We start from the raw sequence: 18,986 nt of genomic DNA, 5'->3' as shown, positions 1-18,986 counted from the left end.
CATTAAAGTGTGTGAACATGAGGTTGGTGCCAGCAGTGGTCCTCTCTCCACCACAGTCATAGGCAAATGGAACCCTAAAGTGCTTTGGGAGTCCTCTGGAACAAAAGATGTTGGCAGTAATTGTCGTTACTTATAATATCCATCTGCCTGACACTGATTTCTCTAGCAGCCTTGAACTACCAACATCCAAGAGGTTTGCCCTCTTTTTCCTTGGAGGTCCTGCTGTCCCCTTTCTCTCCCTTTACTGCTCTGGGTCCCCAGCTGGACTCTGGAGGCCTTGATCCAGCCTTGCATTCAGGGAGGGGTGCCCAAGGCCTCTGCAGTGCAGCGTCATCTCCTGTGGGACTTATTGCTGGGCTGCGTGGTGCTTTCCTTCTCCTGTGGCCTTCACGTTTGCTGCTTCAGTGTCCCACCCCAGGGGCTCTGCTTTAGTGACATTGCATCTGTAAATAATTTCATTTGGAACAGAGCCATTACATCTGACGGCTTTAAATCAGGCTTTGCTCTGTTGTTTCCCTAGTACGAACTCTTTATTGTAATTAAAAATAATGATGACCCTATGATAATGTTTATTCCCGAGAAGACCCCAGCAGAGCATCCCTGGGTATCTCAGCGGTTGAACCAGCCTTTGACTGGGATGAGAAGGGAGCGGTGTGGCCACACACAGAGGACACCAGCTGCAGTGGAAGAGGTGCTCTCATTGCCAAGGCAGAGTGTGGGACCACACTGAAGGCCCCAGGAGCCCTACAGGAAGAATCTGTGCCCTCCCATTCAGAAGAGGATGTTTTCTCCAATGTAGGTGAGTGTTGACGTTCAAGCATTGCAGAGGGAAAGCTTCATGAATTACTGCATCCAGCAGAGTACATCCCCACTGACATTCATCCTGCACACACGCAGTGTTGTCCACCCACTCTGAGCCCTGCTAGCTGTCATTTATTCTCCACCAATGTGAAAAGAAGGTTCTTTATGGCAGAATTTTATTCTGTGTTGCAGAGTACCTGTTGGGTGCAACTTGTTTTCTACACACAAGTACTTAGTGTTTGGTTCCTTCATGACCAAAGCCTTTCCTTTGGAGGACTCACAGGTGGTCAGAGTTAGGCTTCAGGGTATATCTGTGCATTTCAAAGCAGAATGAGAGAAGGTGTTCCTACATCAGAGTATCTGACAGTAGACTGTTCATGTCAGCGCTGTGCTGTATCCACACAGTTTGTCCAGCTTCTCAGCTGATTCACCCCTCTTTAGTGTCCAAACAAGGCCATTTAGAGCTGCTTTGGGTCTCAGTTGTGCTGTTGGGACATTCTCTGTGTAACATAAGCTGGAGGTGGGAGACTGTGTCTCTAAAACCTCAGACACCTTTAAAGCAGTGAAGGGATGGACTGCCGGGAAATTATGCTAAAGATTGCAAGATGCTGATATCAGCTCTCTCACTGGTATTTGATGAATTTTCATTTCCATCATGGTTTAATTTTTATGTCAAAAGGACTTTCTTCAGTCTGAGATCCTTGATATAAATCTTTTACCCACTGTAAGTCAATGTATCTGAGGACCTGTTGCGATACGACAAGGGGTGATGGTTTTAAACTAAAGGAGGGGAGATTCAGGCTAGAGACAAGGAAGAAATTTTTTATAATGAGGGTGGTGAAACACTGGCCCAGGTTGCCCAGAAAGGTGGCGGATGCCCCGTCCCTGGAGACATTCAAGGCTGGGCTGCTCAGGGCTCTGAGCAACCTGATCTGGTTGAAGATGTCCCTGCTCATTGCAGGGGGTTGGACTGGATGACCTTCGAAGGTCCCTTCCAACCCAAACTGTTCCATGATTCTGTGTTGTAGTTCTACTGTGGGTGATACTATAGATTGTAGAGCAATAGCAATAATTAATATGTGGTAATTGGACCTTTGTATCTTTATATCTCTCTTCCCAACTTCTTGGTGGGGCGGAAGAGTTATGAGTTAAAAGATAAAGTGGTTAATGCAGCTTTTTGGTCAATTTTCAAAAGCATTTGATTTTCATTACAATGTCACTGATTAATTGAGCTTGATGGCTGGATTGATTGGTATATGATGACTCACCTTCAGCAGCAGTAATCAAGTACTCTGGTGATTCAGAAAATGGTCTTATCTTGCCCCTATGTGAGTGGCTTTCTCTTCTACAGTCCTTTTTTTGAGAAGTATAGGGTTGGTGAGGGGAGTACATCCGTACCATTTTTTACTGTAATGCTTTCAAATGGCCAAATTCCAAGCTGATACAGGATGACAACTTCTGCCAGCTGTGCATAAAAGGGACATCAGTTCAGATGAATGAGGAATTTTATTAGGTCCAGAGAAGTGCCATGCTGGTGTAACATGCACTTGGAAGGGATGTATGTGGCGATGGCACTGGACTCTGTCTGTCCCTAGAAGATAATTTCTCCTTGCTTCATCCTTAGCCAGCAACAGCAGTGGCTGCGGGCTTGGGGTGAGGAGATCATGGGAGGGCTGTAATGAGATTGGGAGAGTCAGATAGAAACTGTAGTCACCAGCTGTGAATGTGACATTGCATTTCGGGCTACTGTTTGTTTTTTAAATGCAGGAACATGGGATATTGCAGAAGTAAAATCCTGTCCTGTGACCTTCGGGACATTATCAGAGTTTTCCAGGGAGTTAGGTGAGTTGTTTCTCTTTGGACTTCTATCTGAATTCTTCTATCGCTTTCTTAGATGCTTTGGCTTGAAAGTACTCTCATTGCTTATATATGGAACCATGTTTCATTAGTCACTCTCCCTTGCAGACATTGCTCACATTTGCAAGCCAGCGCTACCAGCGTTTCAAGGAGTGACATCAGATGTTACATTGTGCACTTTCCAAACTTGTGTCTCATCTTGGAAGCAATAAAAAAAAAAATAAAAATTGCCTCCCCAGCAAATTCTTTCTCTGTTAGGTTAACTTGCACAGATTTCTGCTTTGTTCTGATGACCAAGAAATTCAGGGAATTTCAGACCGAGGGAGGGAGCCAACGCCCAGGTTGGAGAGGCCCTGTTAGAGGCTGCTGAGCCAGCAGCTTCCTCTCCAGCACGGCCAGGGATCTTCAGCTTTTGTCTCTCCATGTACGGCCTTGAGAAGGATGGAACATCTTCTAGTTTTGCATTTATCTTAAGCCTCATGTCTGGCTTTCACTTTGCCCCTGTGCAACTGTCAGTGCTTCTCACTGCCTGGCACTGAGCACTCCTGGTTCACACAGTCTGCCTACCAGAAGTTCAAATTTGTCTGGAGGTCCAACTGGCCGATGAATTCAAAGTCTGGTCCTGAATCTTTTAGAGTTACTAAAGGCAAGTATAGATACATACAGATAGACATCTGTGCACAAAACAGCATGTGCAATGTAAGCCAGAATGCCAAAATCGGCTTCTGAAGCCAGACATGATAGTCAGCATAATACATGCCATACTTTATCACCTATTTTCAAATACTGCATCAGTGGATTTGGGGCAGTTCCTAATTTACAGGTACTCAATGAGGAGAAATATTTATTAATATCTGCATTTATGCAACAAATAAAAAGTTGACACAGAGCAAAACTGCATAAACAAAGGAGTTCTTTAGGTGAAAGGAAGAAAGGAAAAGCAGAGACTTGAATGAAAAATCTGTTGTGTGTCAAAGAAATGAAGAAAACACTGGTCTGTTATGTACAGGCCTTAGAAAGGGGCCAAAGGGAGCCATTAATGAAGGCATGTGTATCTTAATGGTTGCTTTAGTTGTTGAAAATAATCACCCAAAAAACTTTAACTCTTCCTTTTCCTTCAGCAGCTCTCTCTCTCATCTGTGCTCTTGCTCAGAGTAATTAATTTGGTAATTACAGATTTCTGTTAAAATGAGCAGAAGCTTTCTCACTGGAGGCGCTGGGAGCTGGTGCTGCCTTCACTGGATGCAGCTTTTGCTCCACAGCAGCTACAGCTCCTTCTTACCTCCCCAACAGAGATGTGTCAGAAGCTTACATCTCTCAATATTGTTAGTGTAACCACTTCTGAGTGTTTTTTTAATAACTTATGTGTATAGTGTCCTCACCCAGACTTTAATAAAACCACTGTGATGAGCAGCATAGATTAATGTGTGGCTTAAATTACATAACGTCCAGGCATCATGACACAGTGAGCAGATAAAGGCATGATTAATTTGTTTTAATAATGTGAACATAGCTATGCGATTATCTTTCAGGTTTTGTTGGGATTTTTTGTTGTTGTTGTTTTGTTTTAATTTTTAAAAAGGTGCTTTTCCTGTACGCAGATAACATGAAGCATAAATCATCTGAGGACAGTCCTTCCAGATGCTGTTGGCACCTCAGCTCGACTTTCCTCCCCGCAGACGATGTATGGCAGGGGCAGGGTATGCCTCTTTGCTTATTTTCTATTGAAAGACGAGTGTACTAATGCTGATACCTTTTTTCAGTCCACTTTGTAAGCCCCAGGAATCAGGTTCCACTTCTCACCTGGCACAATGCTGGCAGAGGTAAGGGAGAAATTTGGTTTGGGTCTGGTTTCTCGGCAGGTGCCCAAAGCTGCTGCGAGCTCAGTCAGAGCAGCAGGTACCCTGTGTGGGACCCTTGAGAAGCCCAAGAATGTGCATTTTGTATATGTTTTTACTTAGATGACAAAAAAAAAACGGATGTAGTAGGTGCAGTCTTGTTGTTCAGTGCACACATACTGCTGTGCAAAGTGTAATTAGAGCTGCCGGGCAGCAACAGCAGCTGTCGGGAGGGTGTCTGAAGGCTCTCGGAGCCCCATGTCCTCTCTCCAGCAGTTGCACACAGATAAGCAGTTGCTGGCAGATAAGCACAGGAACAGGGCAAGCACAGGGCGACCCTCGCCCCGTGTCCCTCCCCACACCCAACAGAGTGGGTCAGGGACTTCCTGCGTCAGAAACAATAATAGGGACCCTGTGCTTCAAAAAAACCAAATCCCACATGTTAGCAATCACGTTAGATGACTAAATTTGTGAAAGGAATTCAAAGTTGTGTTTGGTTTTCATAACTGAAGCATTGTGTTTCCCTCTCCGCCATCACTGGGTGGAGAAGGTGGAGCTTGGTGTCCTCAGCCCCGGCTCGGTGGGGTGGCCAGGGAAGAGCCGCGGGGAGGACAGGGTGCTGCTAGAGCACGGGTACCTGTGGGCTGCGGCAATCGGGATTTCAGTCTTTTTATGACCAGCGATGTTTTGTTTTTACTTTTAAAATCTGCTTGAAAAGCCAGTGTGGGTCCTGAGCGGCTGTAATGATTTGGCATGAGCAGTGTGGGTATTAGATGGCCTTTCTCTTGACCTTTTGGTCAGGATCGAGTGAAGTATCTATTTATACCCCTGTTGTTGGGAGGCCTTACCCTGCTTTTGCAGGAATGATAGCTGACGAGCTGAGCAGACCCCTTCTTGCTCTAGCTGCTCTGATTGCCTTAACTCCAGGAGAACCGAGAGTGGTCGAATGCACTGAGGAGAAAAGACTGTGATCATCTTGCTTCTCTGCCCAGCAGTAACCAAGACTGCAGCAAACACACCAGCTTGGCCATCAGCATGGTTTGCTTTAAAACAAAACAAATCAAACCCAGCCCCAAGCATTCCCTTCCCTTAGTTCTGTGTTTGTTTAGTCCATGTTGCTGCTGGTGAGCGCCCGGTCCTTTGTATTATAACTCCTGTGCCCAGGCTCGCCCGTGCAGCAAGGAGGGAGGTCACGTTGGTGGCTCTTCAGCAGCGTTTTTGTGCATTGCATTTAGCACACGGCACACTTGGCACGCTCTGGATTTGATCTGTACTTGCAAAGCTGGGCAGAGCTCCGCATTTTCGGTGCCACGTCTGTCTGAGGGCAGAACAGATCGGAGCAAATTCACCATTGTGCTCTTGCAAACGTCGGAGCAGAAGCATTTTGATTGAAAGCAGAAATGGAAGGATTCGTGCCTGCCTTATGGCTTGCTTCTTAGTAGTGGTAGTTTTTTTTTCCTTTGAATCATCGGCCTTGATATTGATGCAGAGGGGAGTGTCACGAACATGTATTCCCTGAATTTAGATGAGGTAATGGTTGGCATTAAGGTCTGTGCTGCAGGCAAAATGAGCTCTTTGACAGTTAAACAAGGCTTGTTGGCTCTTGCAGGCCTGTGAACTAAAAAAAAAATGCCATTCATAACCTGAACTGGGGTCATTTTATCAGATCTAGATCAGTACATTTAATGAGTCTCTTTGTTCTGTGACGGGCTTATGCAGAAGAAAGAGCTGGATGCTGGACTCCTGCCTCTGCTCTGGCTCATGGAGCATCCTTGTCCAGCTACCTGCTCCACATTGGGTTATCTTTTTGCAAAGTACCAGAAGTAATTACAGCCTAACTCACAAAAGGTTTGAGGCTGAAGTGTTGTTGCAACTGAAAACATAAATACATAGGGAGAGAAGGAGGGGGGGAGTTAGGGAACTGAGCAGTCGCTGTGATACAGGAGTGTTTAAAAGTCAGAGAAATCAGACTGGTTTCAGAACAACGCACTGCTAGGTTGACATTCATTAATGATACACGCTGTCGATGGTTAATTCTTAATTATTGTCACATCTGGAGTGCTGTGCCCATTTCTGGGATCCACACTACAAGACAGGCATGGACATAGAGTCCATCCATGTGCATGAATACATGGGGTAGTTGCCTTTGATCTGCCCAGAGAGTGGGCAAGAGGCAATGGCTATGAAGTGAAGTATTGGAAATTCCATGTATACATAAGAAAAAGGGTTTTTATGGTGAGAGTGGTCAGGCAGCAGAAGAGGCTGTCCAGAGCGGTTGCAGAGTCTCCACTCTTGGAGATATTTGAAACCCAGATGGCTATGTCCCTGAGCAACCTGCTGCAACCAGCAGTGTGGGACTAGACAGTCTCCAGAGGCCCCTTCCAACCTCAGTGATTCTGTAACCCTCATTCTGTTATCAGTCATTGTCTCTTCATACTCAAACAATTAGCCCTTAGCAATCTAAGCCTTCGTTAGCCAGGGCTATGCACTGTCTTGGAGCTGAAGACACGATTGGCACTGATGGCTGCAGTCCCTCATGAGGGAAAGGGGCTCCGAAGTGGGCAACTTCTTTCCTCCTCATTTCTCCCCGCTCATTGTTACCCTTTGCATGCTTTTCAGCCCTGCCATAAAGAGAGAACCTCTGGTGCTCCTGGCACGGTTCATTTCACTGTCAGGCCCAGGAGCTGCTCTGGTGTCACCAGGCACCTTTCTTGCTTGTTCTGCAGGGTTGTCCTGGATCCACCAGACATCTCCTGCCTGCTCTGCCTCCTGTGCTCTACCTTGATGTCCTCACTGCTTGCACGTTTCCCAATACTGCCTTTGTACAACTATACCACACATCTGTCACTGCCTCTTTGGTGGCATTTACGTACTTGTGCTTATCTGCCTCACAAAATGCATTACAGGCTGTGGCTGGTTTTGCTGTTACAAAATGTGTAACCCGCACAGTGCAGCCAGCTGGGCTGTTTTACAGCACTTGTGTCTGGTTCCAAGGCAAGCAAATACAGATTTTATGCCATGTTTCTGCTTCAAAGTGCAGTAGGCCTGTGCTCTGGCAACAGCGCAGGGCAGTCTCAGAAGAGCTACTTTCTGCTTTGCAAATGCAGCGCGTCTCATGACCAGGGGGCTGTCTTTTTACCTGTGTCTTGGCATTTTCCCAATGAATCCTTCTTGTTTGCCAAGGCAGATTTTCCCTTCAGAAAGCTCCCAGGTTTCATGACTCCCATTCTTCCTTCTGTCCTGGGGTTAAAATGAATTTTCATTCGTTTCATTGGAATAAGCAACTTATGTGGATTAAAAGAAGTCTTCAGTCTGGAATTTGATATTTTTGCATCTACTGAATTATGCTAGAGGAAGGTGCCAAATGAGGAACTCCTACACCCAGCTGTTGGCAGCGATAATTTTGACTTGCAACACATATATCAAGCATTAGGCTGGAAATTGTCTATCCATTTGCACTGAATCCATTCTGTTTGGTCTACAAGTGAGGGCTCAGCAAGGATTTGGGTAGGACCATGCTCATTATACAGCCAACTGACCTTTGCGAAAGGATGGGTTTTCTACAGTAGCCACAGAAGGACTCAGCATCATAGACAATATACAGTGCACTGAAGATTTTGTCCTGCCAGATGAAGGGCTGCTCTCCCTTAAGCTTCTGATCTTACTGGGGGAGAACATGCCAAAGAGGGATGCTGATAGCACAGGATCCAAACCTACAACTCTGACGAGAAAACTTTCAATCCGTTTCTTGGGAACACAGAATGATTTTTGCTGTGGTGCTTTCCAGCTTTGTTTTCCATGCCAGATAATTAGGTTCAGCCAGTAGGGTACTCTTATCAGCTGGCAGAGGGAACCTGCTGACTGTCCCCTTTGACCAGACCCTGCTGCTGCAGGACCCCATTTACCCACTCCTATCACCGTTCCTTCCACTCCCCAGGATGTACCTGGCTGCTCCTCAGCGTCACCAAGGCAGATGGAGACCAAGGGCTTTCTGGTAATCTGTGCTGGGACAGACGTTCTCTTTGCAGAAGTGCTGGCATCCTCCCTGATTTCTGAAGATACCTTCAAAGTGGGGCCCTTCAGGATCTTAAAGTATTTCCATTACATGGGGCGTGTGGAAATCACATTGGTCCTGAAATACATGCTGCAAATGGGAGATGTTTGCTGGTGGCAGGGAACAGAAAAGTATGCTTTTGTCCAGATGGAGCTGCTGGGGGGGCTGAGGTGGGCTACATGCAAGAATCTACTTGGAAAATGCCATTTAACAGCACTGCTTTTGTGAAAATGAACAGCAGGAATTATCAGCATGTTCGTCTATAGATGCACTGGGGGAGATCACCTCGATTAGTGCTAAACCCACCTTGGAAACAGGAGTGCTTGCTGCTGCATGGCACATTCCTTTTCGTGCTCATGGTTTTGTCCTACTGCAGGAATTACTGAGCAGTTTTCACCTGTGAGAGAAGCTGTGACCCAGGGAGGACCAGTTACTGACTTCAAAATATTAGAGGTTATTCAAAGTTTAAAGCTTTTCCAGGATATGTCACTGTAGCTGGAAGGGAAACACACTATGCAACAGGAGAGGTTTTAAACTAGAGATCTAGGATGAGTACATTTAATCCTATTTTTCCCATGAAATCCAGCAAATAGTGAAGAATCTTATATTGCACTTAATTTTACTTTCAGTTTATTTTGAACAACCCTGGGACATAATTATTTGGAAAGAATAATTCTGAGATGAGGCAGAGTCACCGCTGCCTGGCTGAGCTTCACGCCTATCCACGATGAGGGAGAAGCATGAACATAAGCCCATTGCAGGAACTTAGCCATTAAAAATATTTTCATGCTTAAAAGTAAGTATGTAAACATACCATTTAACAGATCAGATGTTAAATAAGTGAAAACAATAGCCATGATTTCCAGTGTGCTTTCCTTAAGTTACAGTCCATTCTGCTTGCACAGCCACGAGCATCCATCAGCAGAGCTGCTGCCATGCAGCTCAGGAGGGACTGTCACTCCTGAAGTCTCGGTGACATTTCACCAGTTCCTGCATCATGCCATTTACCTTCACAGAATAATAGAATTACTTTCCAACAGTTTGGGTTGGAAGAGACCTCAGAGGTCATCTAGTTCCAACCTCACTTCCATGGGCAGGGACACCTCCCACTAGACCAGGTTGCTCAAAGCCCCGTCCAACCTGCCTTTGAACACTTCCAGGGATGGGGCATCCACAGCTTCTCTGGGCAGCTGTTCCAGTGCCTCTCCACCCTCATGGTGAAGGATTTCTTCCTCATATCTAATCTGAATCACTCCCCTTTCAATTTAAAGCAATCACCCCTTGTACTATCGCTATGTGCCCTTGTAAAAGGTCCCTCTCCAGCTTTCTTGTAGGTCACCTTCCTGGCAGCCAGAATTTGTCTCCTCACTCTTTAGCATTAGCAGCATAGGTTTGCCTATTCTTTTTGCTGCCATGGCACACTTGTGATATATTAGTGTGGAGAAAGAGTGTGTATGCGTGGGCTGCAGGGCTGGGACTTGCTGTGTCCTCACCCTGATGTACATTCTTGGTATTTGCTTCAACAGCTAGATCCTCCAGAACTTGTGAGCCTCAGATAACCCAGCTGAGGAGAAGCAGCAGGTTTTGGTGGTGCTATCCTATGCCACAGCTTACACAAACTGTTCTTCAGACATTTAAAGCCATTAATTTGCCTAAAATACTTAGACTGGGATTTTTGGGGGGAATACATTAGAAAATACTGGTTCTTGTCCATTTTGAAGAAAGAAAGAAATACTGTCTATATACAGGGCATGGATTTTAAACTGAGAAACTTTAGTAATGTTTATAATCATGTTTATAACATTTGGCAGCAAACTGGACAGAGTAACTTTTTGGAAAGAGTTTTCTTTTATCATCCCCAGCATGCTTTTGGTTTTGGCTCCGCTTCAGCTAGAAGTTTTTCCATCCAGCCTGGGATTTTTTTATATCTGTTTTTATTTTAAGAGACGTGATCAGCTAAGAGTTACTATTATATGTTGTGTTTTGAAAGTCTTTCTCCCTGTTAGGATAAGACTTAAGATTGTTACATTCAAACCATTAAAAAATAATCAACTAGTCCTTTCAACATCTTATGCTGATTTATCTGCTTTTTTGCACTTCATTCAGTATGAGCAAATAAATTAGACTGGTCTGTTTTGCCTTCTTGCCTGAGGATCATTTGCCAGTACTTCGTGGAGAGGCAGCTGAGGGCTTGCAGCCAGATTTTCAAAGGTACCAGATGCTGGCAGATACAAAAACCTAAAAGATTTTCAGAACTTTCCTGCCTAGCCCCCATGAAATGATCAGAATCGATGTAGGGTAGGTGTTATCTATTTTGTGCATATTTAGAGTTGCATGTTAGGAAGCTCTGGAAATCTATGTTGGTGCCTTTCTGGCTTACATAGAAGAAAAGAAAATGTGAGACAAAGACGAAGTCAAGAATGCAGTTGATACTATTTTTTTTATAGGAAAGAAAAGCCAATGAGAGCATTAACAAATGCACAAATCCTTTGCTAATATTACTCTTCTATACAAATAATTGCCCTGAGGATGGTGTGTTGCAGATAGTGGAAGAGCCTGCCATCTCTGCCAGTGTTTCTGGATATGCCTGAATCCTTCTCCCCTGTAAAAGTAGGATGGATTTGAACATAACTCATTCCTGTGCTTGTCCTAATAGATGATCCTTCAGCCATTGACCCAGACTCTGACTGGAAGGCTCCCACAGAAGAGTGGGGAAACTGGACAGGAGATGAGGAGCATCAGACAGGGGCCAAGAAGGAGAAGGTGAGACAGCGGTGTTAATGACCAAGGCAGACATGCTCTGCTGGGTCAGGCTCAGCCAGAGTGGGGTGTCCAGTCCAGCCCTAAAGCTGGACTCTTCTGGTCGTGGGAGGAGGCACTTGACGTGGTCACTTCCCTGACCTTTCTGAGATTATATGCTTGCAGGACATCTGAGATGGGTTGTGGGAGTTGGCTGGTTCTGGGAGTTCATCATCCAGATGGCATTGCTGTCCTGAGCAGCAAACATCAGCTGTTTGCCACCCTGCATCCATGAACTCTTCCTACTGCCACTGATCTTCCTGAACACCTGGTGTAGAGTTCCCAGCTGACACCAGCCTTTGCATCATCCCAGCTGCTCGGATGTGTGTATTTAAGTGAGAGGGTTTGCTGATAGTGATACAGTCATAGCTTGGGTGGAGAGGTAGAAGCAGAGGGGTCGCTATTTAAAGGCTTTCCAGAAGCCCAGGGAAATGTCCCTCTTTGGCAGAAGTGGGAAGAGTGTGCTGAGCTTTTTGCAAACATCTGTCTTAAGCCAAGGTGTGTACCTTATCTAGAGAGACGCCCTGCTTGTACGCTGTCAGTGCATACTCCTGTAGGTAACCAGTTTTCCTGAAAAAAACATGAATCACCCATCCCAGGCTGCTTCTCATAAAATCTCTGATGCTTTCAGGATTTGCCAAAAGGCAAAGCAGGCATCCATTTCTGCCTTTCTGGACTCGAAAGCAAAACACAGCGGAAGAAGAAGAAAATTGAAGTGAAGGAAGCAAAGGGTGGAGCTGGACTGAGGCATGTGAGTATTTTGTATTCCCAGAGTAGCATCTGCTTTTCCAAGAGCAGAGGGAGGTGTCTTCTCCATTAGATGATGTGACCTAAGGGGGACTTTTCTTCCTCTTCCTCTCCATCTTCTGGCTTTCTATTATCTTTTCTCCCTGCCCTCCTGTAAAAGAAGGGTGAACACAGTGGCCAGTGGATTTTTGCAGCACGATATTCCCTCACATATTTACAAACCAGTTTGATTTTGCAATGCAGAGAGGAGCAGATGGGAAAAAAAAATGCTTTCTAAGGCAAATGCACTCCAAGTTTAGCGTACAACTGGGCTGTTTTTTATCTATGGCAGAAGGTCACCTGGTGATATTAACAGTAACACGAAGGTGGTTCCCAAAAGCCATTGAAGATAAAGCAACACCGATGTTATACTAGTGAAAAGCATATTGAGAGGAAAATGTCTCAGAGTGCAACAGGGAAAGACTGTGGAACATGTCAGCTCATTTGGGATGGGCAGTACAATGGCATAGAGTGTTGATTGGGTTTTGGACCAGTCCTTGGCTGTGATGTCCTTGCTGCTCAGTTGGGGGGGAAGGACCCAGCAAAATATCTTAATTGCTTTTCATTCACTTGTCACTGAATATGTTGCTCGGGACAGTTACGGCTGTGTAGTGTCATTTGTCTTCCCCTTGCACCCACTGTGGTCTCTCCTGATCCTTGGGACAATTTTGCTCCCTGAACTCCTGCTGCTCCCACTTTAGAGGAAAAGCTTTTAATAACTCACTGACCACAATCCACATAGTCATTAGGACACTCCATCAGTTACCGGAGTGCTGCCAGGCCATTCTTGCTCTTGCACATCCAATTAGTTGCTTTAGCTTTCTATGTATCTTACTGAATAATCTTAATAGTGCTGTTCAGATGCCTCAGGACACCATTGTTCCTTCTGGCACATTTATGATGGTCCAGAAGGAGTTTGTGCTGCATGTCAGCCCCAAATGCCAGTGTCTGTTGCTGTGCAAGCTCCTCCTTTGGAGACGGACATAAAAAAATGAAATTACTTATGAAGCCAGATACACAAAGTTGCTCATCACACTCCCTGTGCTCTCTCCAGTATTTCTGTGGACTGTGGTCATTTAGCAGCCACTGGGCACATCTTAGTCTTCAGTCGCACTACACAATGACAGTACTTTCACATCTATATGTCTTGCTGTTCTTCTGTTCATGGAGGAAAACAAGGCAAAAGATGGTAATGAAAGACAATTTCAATACTTAATCTCTTCTCAAACAAATAAACAGGAGGTACGTAGATGGCATGCCAGAATATTCTAATAATTTAAATACTAATTTGTCCTGCAGTTTCTTTAAGTACCCTAATTCCCTCCCTCTCATATTTTGTACTCGTATGCTTGGTTTAACTCACGTGCTTAGTGAAGCATATTGTTTCAATTAAGCCCCAGCAAGGTTTGGAAACAAGAACAGAGGGCGGCCCAAGGGACTTGATATCTACAAAACATAGAAGTGATGCAGTCTGTGCTTCCTTCAAAAAATCTGTGGATGTTGCTAATAACTCACCCAATAATGGTAAGTAATTGGTTTTGCACATCTGGTGAGTTTTGGTTTCAGAATTAATGCATAATCTGAGGAGTGTTCTCAATTACATTTTTAGGTAAATATGCAAAATGCCTATTTTCTAGCTGTATTTGTTAATTCTTAGAGAGGCTTTCCCATACTTACAGATTTTTCTGTGACAAATACCTGTTCCTGCTCCTCCTAGAGTTGACAAACAAAACTGCTATTGCATTTAGTGGGAGTCATTTTTGCACAGCACTTTTAAATGTAAAACAGAAGCAAATGTATGTGCAAATGAGTCGGAGCCCACTGAAAACATTCAGAGCCCTCCCCGTGACTCTGGATTACCCCTGTAAGTAGGTGGCCCTTATGAGGGTTTATTCAGATGGTCCTGAGACTGTGCCTCCATCTGACCCATTCTGCAAGTGCTGCATCAAAGGATGAGACACTGAAGGACCCCAAAATATGCTTCTTCATTTGAAAAGCCAACAGTTCCTAGGGACATGATTGCACATGGGAGGCTTGTGCACTGACCCCTGTTGTTTGCATGGCAGGTGTACCTGGAAAAAAGGAGAGGAGGAAGAGGAAGAAAATGAAGAAAGAGACTTGAGAAAGCTGTGTGGCTGCCAGAGTGACATCCCGACGGGGCAGGCGTGCCGATGAGATGCAAGGATTCTGCTTTCTGCGCTGTCGCGCTGAGCCCAGTGTGAGGAGAGGCTCTAGGGGACCTCCCAGCGAGAGGGAGAGGAGAAGAGGAGCAGGGAGCCAGAGTGTGAGTGTGTGAGAGGACAGAGAGGATGCTGAGCACTGGAGGTGGCGTTGAAACGGAGCAGCTGTTCGTTAACAAACTGCTGCCCTTCATTAAAAGCTGTTGAATGGGGTTTGACTGGTTGCATTAGGTACTTTCGGGTTTTCACTGTCACGTTGTTTGTCAACTTGTAATGTTCCATGCCATTGTAGAAATGGTCAGGACGCAGCAGACTGTGATTGTACTTCAGTCCCGTGGAGGATCCACCAGTGAGTCTGGTCTCCTCTGGCATTTTTGCAGAGGTGCTTATCAACAGGCTACTAATGTACAGAAGGAAGCACCGTTCAGAGACAAAGGGAGAGTAACATGGATTGTTCTCAAACCTCCTAAACCTTTTAAATCCTTGTTGGCTGCTACAGTCAGACTTTTGCCTCTTACCTTGACATGTTTATACTTTTCACCCCACATCAGGCTAGTTTGCTCCACAAGGGAAATTTCTAAAGGAGGTTTTAAGCTTATTTGGAAAGGTGGCCAAAACCCTTTGCTTCTCCTTGGATCCCATGGTGGGCTAAGTTTTTAAGTCTGTATTTCCAAAGCATGTTGCATTTGTACTTATAGTAGACCGAAGTAACTTTTAAAAATAATTTTTCTTAATCTAATGTTTGGAAGTTTTTATCATTTTGTTATTTAAGTATTCTAATATAAACTAAATTTGTGAATGAAATTTTTTAAAATGCCATTTTAGCATTTATTGAAGAATGTGCATTTCTTGCTGTCAGAGGGCTTATAGTGTGGAGGAGAAAATGTGTTGCAGTTGAATATTGCGGTTTATAAGCATCACCAAGCTGACACCATGAAAAGCTGAAGCCCTTTATCCTTAGAGGAGCTGTAGCTCTGGTGGTAGCTGTGAGGGTTTATTCAGATGGTTCTGAGACTGTGCCTCCACCTGACCCGTTCTGGAAGTGCTGCATCAAAGGATGACATAGCGATTGTCAAATCTCTGTTTGTATTTGACTTTGTGCCTTTGGAGATTGCGTGGGAAGATTACCTTACTAACGCATGTTAAATGTAAGCACGTTTGTAGGCATTGGGCTGATGCTGCTTGTCTGAGCTTTACCTGTAGCACAACCTGCATCTCTTGCATTGCTGTCAGAGCAGCTGTATCCTTCAGAGAAGCAATTAATCGCACCTACATATTTGTGTTTGGAGTTTAGCCACTGTATGTTAAAGGGCAGTTCTCTTGTGCTGTGGTTTTTGGGGTAGCTAGCTGTACGGTGTACCCTGAAATTCAGCACAGAGGGATTGTTTCAGACAGGCAGGTGAACGGTAAACTTAAGTGATGCCACTTACCAGCCCACTGCCTGGAATCTGCACATCTTGGTGTTTGTGTCTCAGTGTGGGGGAAATACAGGCAGTTTATGAATGGACCGAATAGACCAAATGGCTTTTATCTGGAAAGTAACTGGTTTGGAGCAGATGCATAATAAAAATATACATGGCCTCACTGGAGAAACCTGTACAGCAAGTTCAAGGATTTTGAAAATATGTTAATGAGTATGTGGGTAATGAGTAAAGTTCTGCTATCTCTGAAGCCGATGGAAAACATTCATTGACCTCATTGGGGCCAGATGTTGCCCAAGGTCTTTGTTTAGCATTGAAGATAATCTCTGTCTTCCAAAACAAAAAGATGGAGATAAAGAGAAGCTCACAAGATTGGTAGACTCCAGATTTCTTCTGCTTTTTTTCTCAATATCTGCTTGCAAACCTTTTGATGTCTATGTAATTATGTTTTATTTCAACATGTTACAGTATTTCAAATGTTCATTGTTTTTACAATAATAAATCAAAACTTTTGCCCAAAGCTGAGCACTCATGAACAATTTTATTATATTGGCTTGTATGTGTGTAAGAACACATGTTTTTGACTAAAATTATTTCATTTTCAAGCTTTTTCAAGGTATTGTAAGTGTTTTTTAAGATATTTCCTCCACGTGAACACTTTTATGTTTAGGAAATCCCCAAGAAATTCTTCTGGTTTTGGGATAAAAGAACAATTAAGACCCATAACACTGACAGTTTGACTGCGGTGCTGATGACAAGCAGCAGCAAATTGTATTACCCAGTTTTTCTGTCAAATTCATGAGTACCACTCTTACTGCCATCAGCGGTATCAGGAGAGCTGTATTTTTCTTCTGGCTCTGCAGTTTCACAGATGGGAAATCATCACTGTAATACAGATGGGCTCAGTAGTTTATAGCAGCACTTTATTTAAAACCACATTCTAATGTAGGCAAACACTCCTACAACTAAATACTGTTGATTGCGGGCTTTCCTAAATAAATAATTGCAAAGCTCTCTTCAGGGCAGGTTTGGTGGCAATGTCCTGTTTGTGTGATTCATCTGCTGTATCGGTACCATTGCTGTAAGCAGTTACGAAGGGTACATTGAGGACTGCTTGGGTGATGCAGCTGTGGTTGTGCCAGGAGCCTTTCTGCACCACATCCCGCAGCACTGCCGCTGCCACACGGGCTCCCAGGGATGGGCAACTGTGCTAAGGGTCTGAATGAACTGAATTTAAAAAACCCAGATCACAAAGCATTCAGTCACTGCTGTTCACTTCCATTGTTTCACTTCCTAGTCCTCAGAGGCTGAAAAACCATCACTCGGCTTAACAAACGGTCTTTGCAGATGGCCATTTCCTTGGAAAAGCAGATCTTTGAGTGCCTTATGAAACGCCCCTTCCTTGCATCACTGTGTGTTCAGGCCACTCCCTGGTTTCTATGCTTTTAAGACGTCTCCCCTTCCTTTCTGTGACAATTAACCATTCTCCACAGATCATCAGCCTGCTGCGCTGCCTCTGGCACCAGCAAAATTAAACAAATGTGCCCAATATGCTCATTCTCCCGGTCGCTGATCTTTACTAGCTGGAGACTAGCATTTCAGATGACATCCCTCCAACAACTTGTGCTATAGCTGAATGTTTTTATCCTCCACATAAGTTATCCTTTAAAGAGTAAATCTTGAGTAGCCTCTCTTTGGTCATTCATCAGCCCAGTGTAGTCTAATTGTCAGTTCATGGGCCAGGTCCAGCTGTCTCCCCCGCCTTTTCCCTGAGCAGTTTGTTAGTTGCTTGAGTAGCACAAGTCTCAGGAACAGCCAAAAACTCTCCCTGCGCTCACAGACGGCCCAGCAGCTGGAGATCAAGCCTCTGGTGCAGCCCCGGTATGGGAGGTGGGATGAAGCCTGTCTGGGAGAAGATCTATGACCTGGTTAGGAACAAGCAATTAGTTGGTACAGCAGCAGCTGCAAGTGATGAAATACACTGGTTTAAGTTTCAACTTTCTCTTCAACTCGGTCTGCTCTATTTTTGCAATGGTGCTCTTTCTTGTGGGAAGCCTTTTGAAGGTGGAAGATCAGCTATATCCCTAATAATAGGGCCATATCTTTAAGTGATGGGTCCAGGAGATGGTATCTCAGGCATTAAGATGTGGTTGGATGCTGTAATTGATGAACTCCTGACCTACAAAGCTGTGTTTACTCAGAGGCAGACTGCAGTATGTAGACACAGAAGCTGAACCTTTCCTTCACACTCAAACCAGGCTGTCACACCGGCAGGGTTAAGTGGAGCAACTGCCGAGAGGAATTTGGCTTGCTGTTCCATCATTATCTGTAATTGATCATGATAATTATCTATAATTATCAAGGTTCCACCCAATCTGCGGATCAGTGGCACAGCTGACATATCTGTGTGAGCTGACTATCAGGTATACATGCTAATTGCTTGGCAGAAAATTTCTTTACTATGCTAACAACACAGGTTTGCTCCATAATATTGAAAATGCTCTAAGGGGACCTGGCTCCTTGTGAGGAAAGAGGGATTCAAGTCACAGGCTACAAAGATCAGACATAGGAAATCTTGTCCTTCTTCTAGGATCGTGCTGAACCAGACTCAGGGGTATTTTCAAGGCAAACTGGAATTTCCGGGATGTGCCACCCCTGATATTCAGCTTCGCAGATGTTCTCATCTGGACTGGAAGCGGCCTCCCATCCTGAAAGGAGACTGTAATACATTGGTCTTGGAAACAAACGCCCAGTGCCTTCTTGGGAAAAAGCCACTGTAATAGTAACTGACCCTGATATTGTCCCATCACAAGAACATTAGAAACCTAGTAAACTTTATTTCTTGACAAAATTTGATTCCTCTTTGCCTGTTCTATTTTCCTTTGGTGGTGGTTTTATGTAGTGGAAGTTACAGAGACGTGTGATAAATAGCTTTATTGAGCACTTTTGGCAGTATCAGCTGCCTACCACTGTGTTCCCCCTGGAAATCTCTGCTGACATCCCAAACTGCAAAACCCATTCAATGTGCAAAGAACTAACGATCACTCCTCCTCCTTCCCTGAGCAAGTAGCTCAAGTCCTTGGGCTCCTCCTGTTCACCCTGACAAGATCCAGGGAGAGGTGAGTTCGGGCTGAGGGCTGGAAGGTAGAGACAGCCAGGAAGAACAAGACATTTCCCATCTCCAGCACTCACTCTTAGTCATGTGCAAGTATGGAAATGTCTGAAATTGCAAGTACCATTTTAGACTATG

General features: G+C 44.6%; 1 protein-coding gene across 2 annotated transcripts in view; it reads left to right on the top strand.

Moving 5' to 3' along the window:
* Positions 1–16,256, top strand: part of LOC136100685 (uncharacterized) — a 31,409-nt gene extending 15,153 nt beyond the window's left edge. The window contains exons 5-11 of one of the 2 annotated variants that reach the window (XM_065836041.2): positions 584–799; positions 2,569–2,643; positions 4,260–4,358; positions 11,207–11,313; positions 11,981–12,100; positions 13,530–13,659; positions 14,202–16,256. In XM_065836041.2, the coding sequence (XP_065692113.2) occupies positions 584–799; positions 2,569–2,643; positions 4,260–4,358; positions 11,207–11,313; positions 11,981–12,100; positions 13,530–13,659; positions 14,202–14,257 (803 nt within the window). In that variant the 3' untranslated portion in view covers positions 14,258–16,256. The remainder of the gene's footprint in view (positions 1–583; positions 800–2,568; positions 2,644–4,259; positions 4,359–11,206; positions 11,314–11,980; positions 12,101–13,529; positions 13,660–14,201) is intronic. The other variant, XM_071807094.1, reaches the window with a different exon arrangement.
* Positions 16,257–18,986: the final 2,730 nt, after the last annotated feature.

This window comes from Patagioenas fasciata, chromosome 3 (genome assembly GCF_037038585.1).
Source record: "Patagioenas fasciata isolate bPatFas1 chromosome 3, bPatFas1.hap1, whole genome shotgun sequence".
NCBI classification, from domain to species: Eukaryota; Metazoa; Chordata; class Aves; order Columbiformes; family Columbidae; genus Patagioenas; species Patagioenas fasciata.
This window is presented reverse-complemented; position numbering and strand designations above follow the sequence as displayed.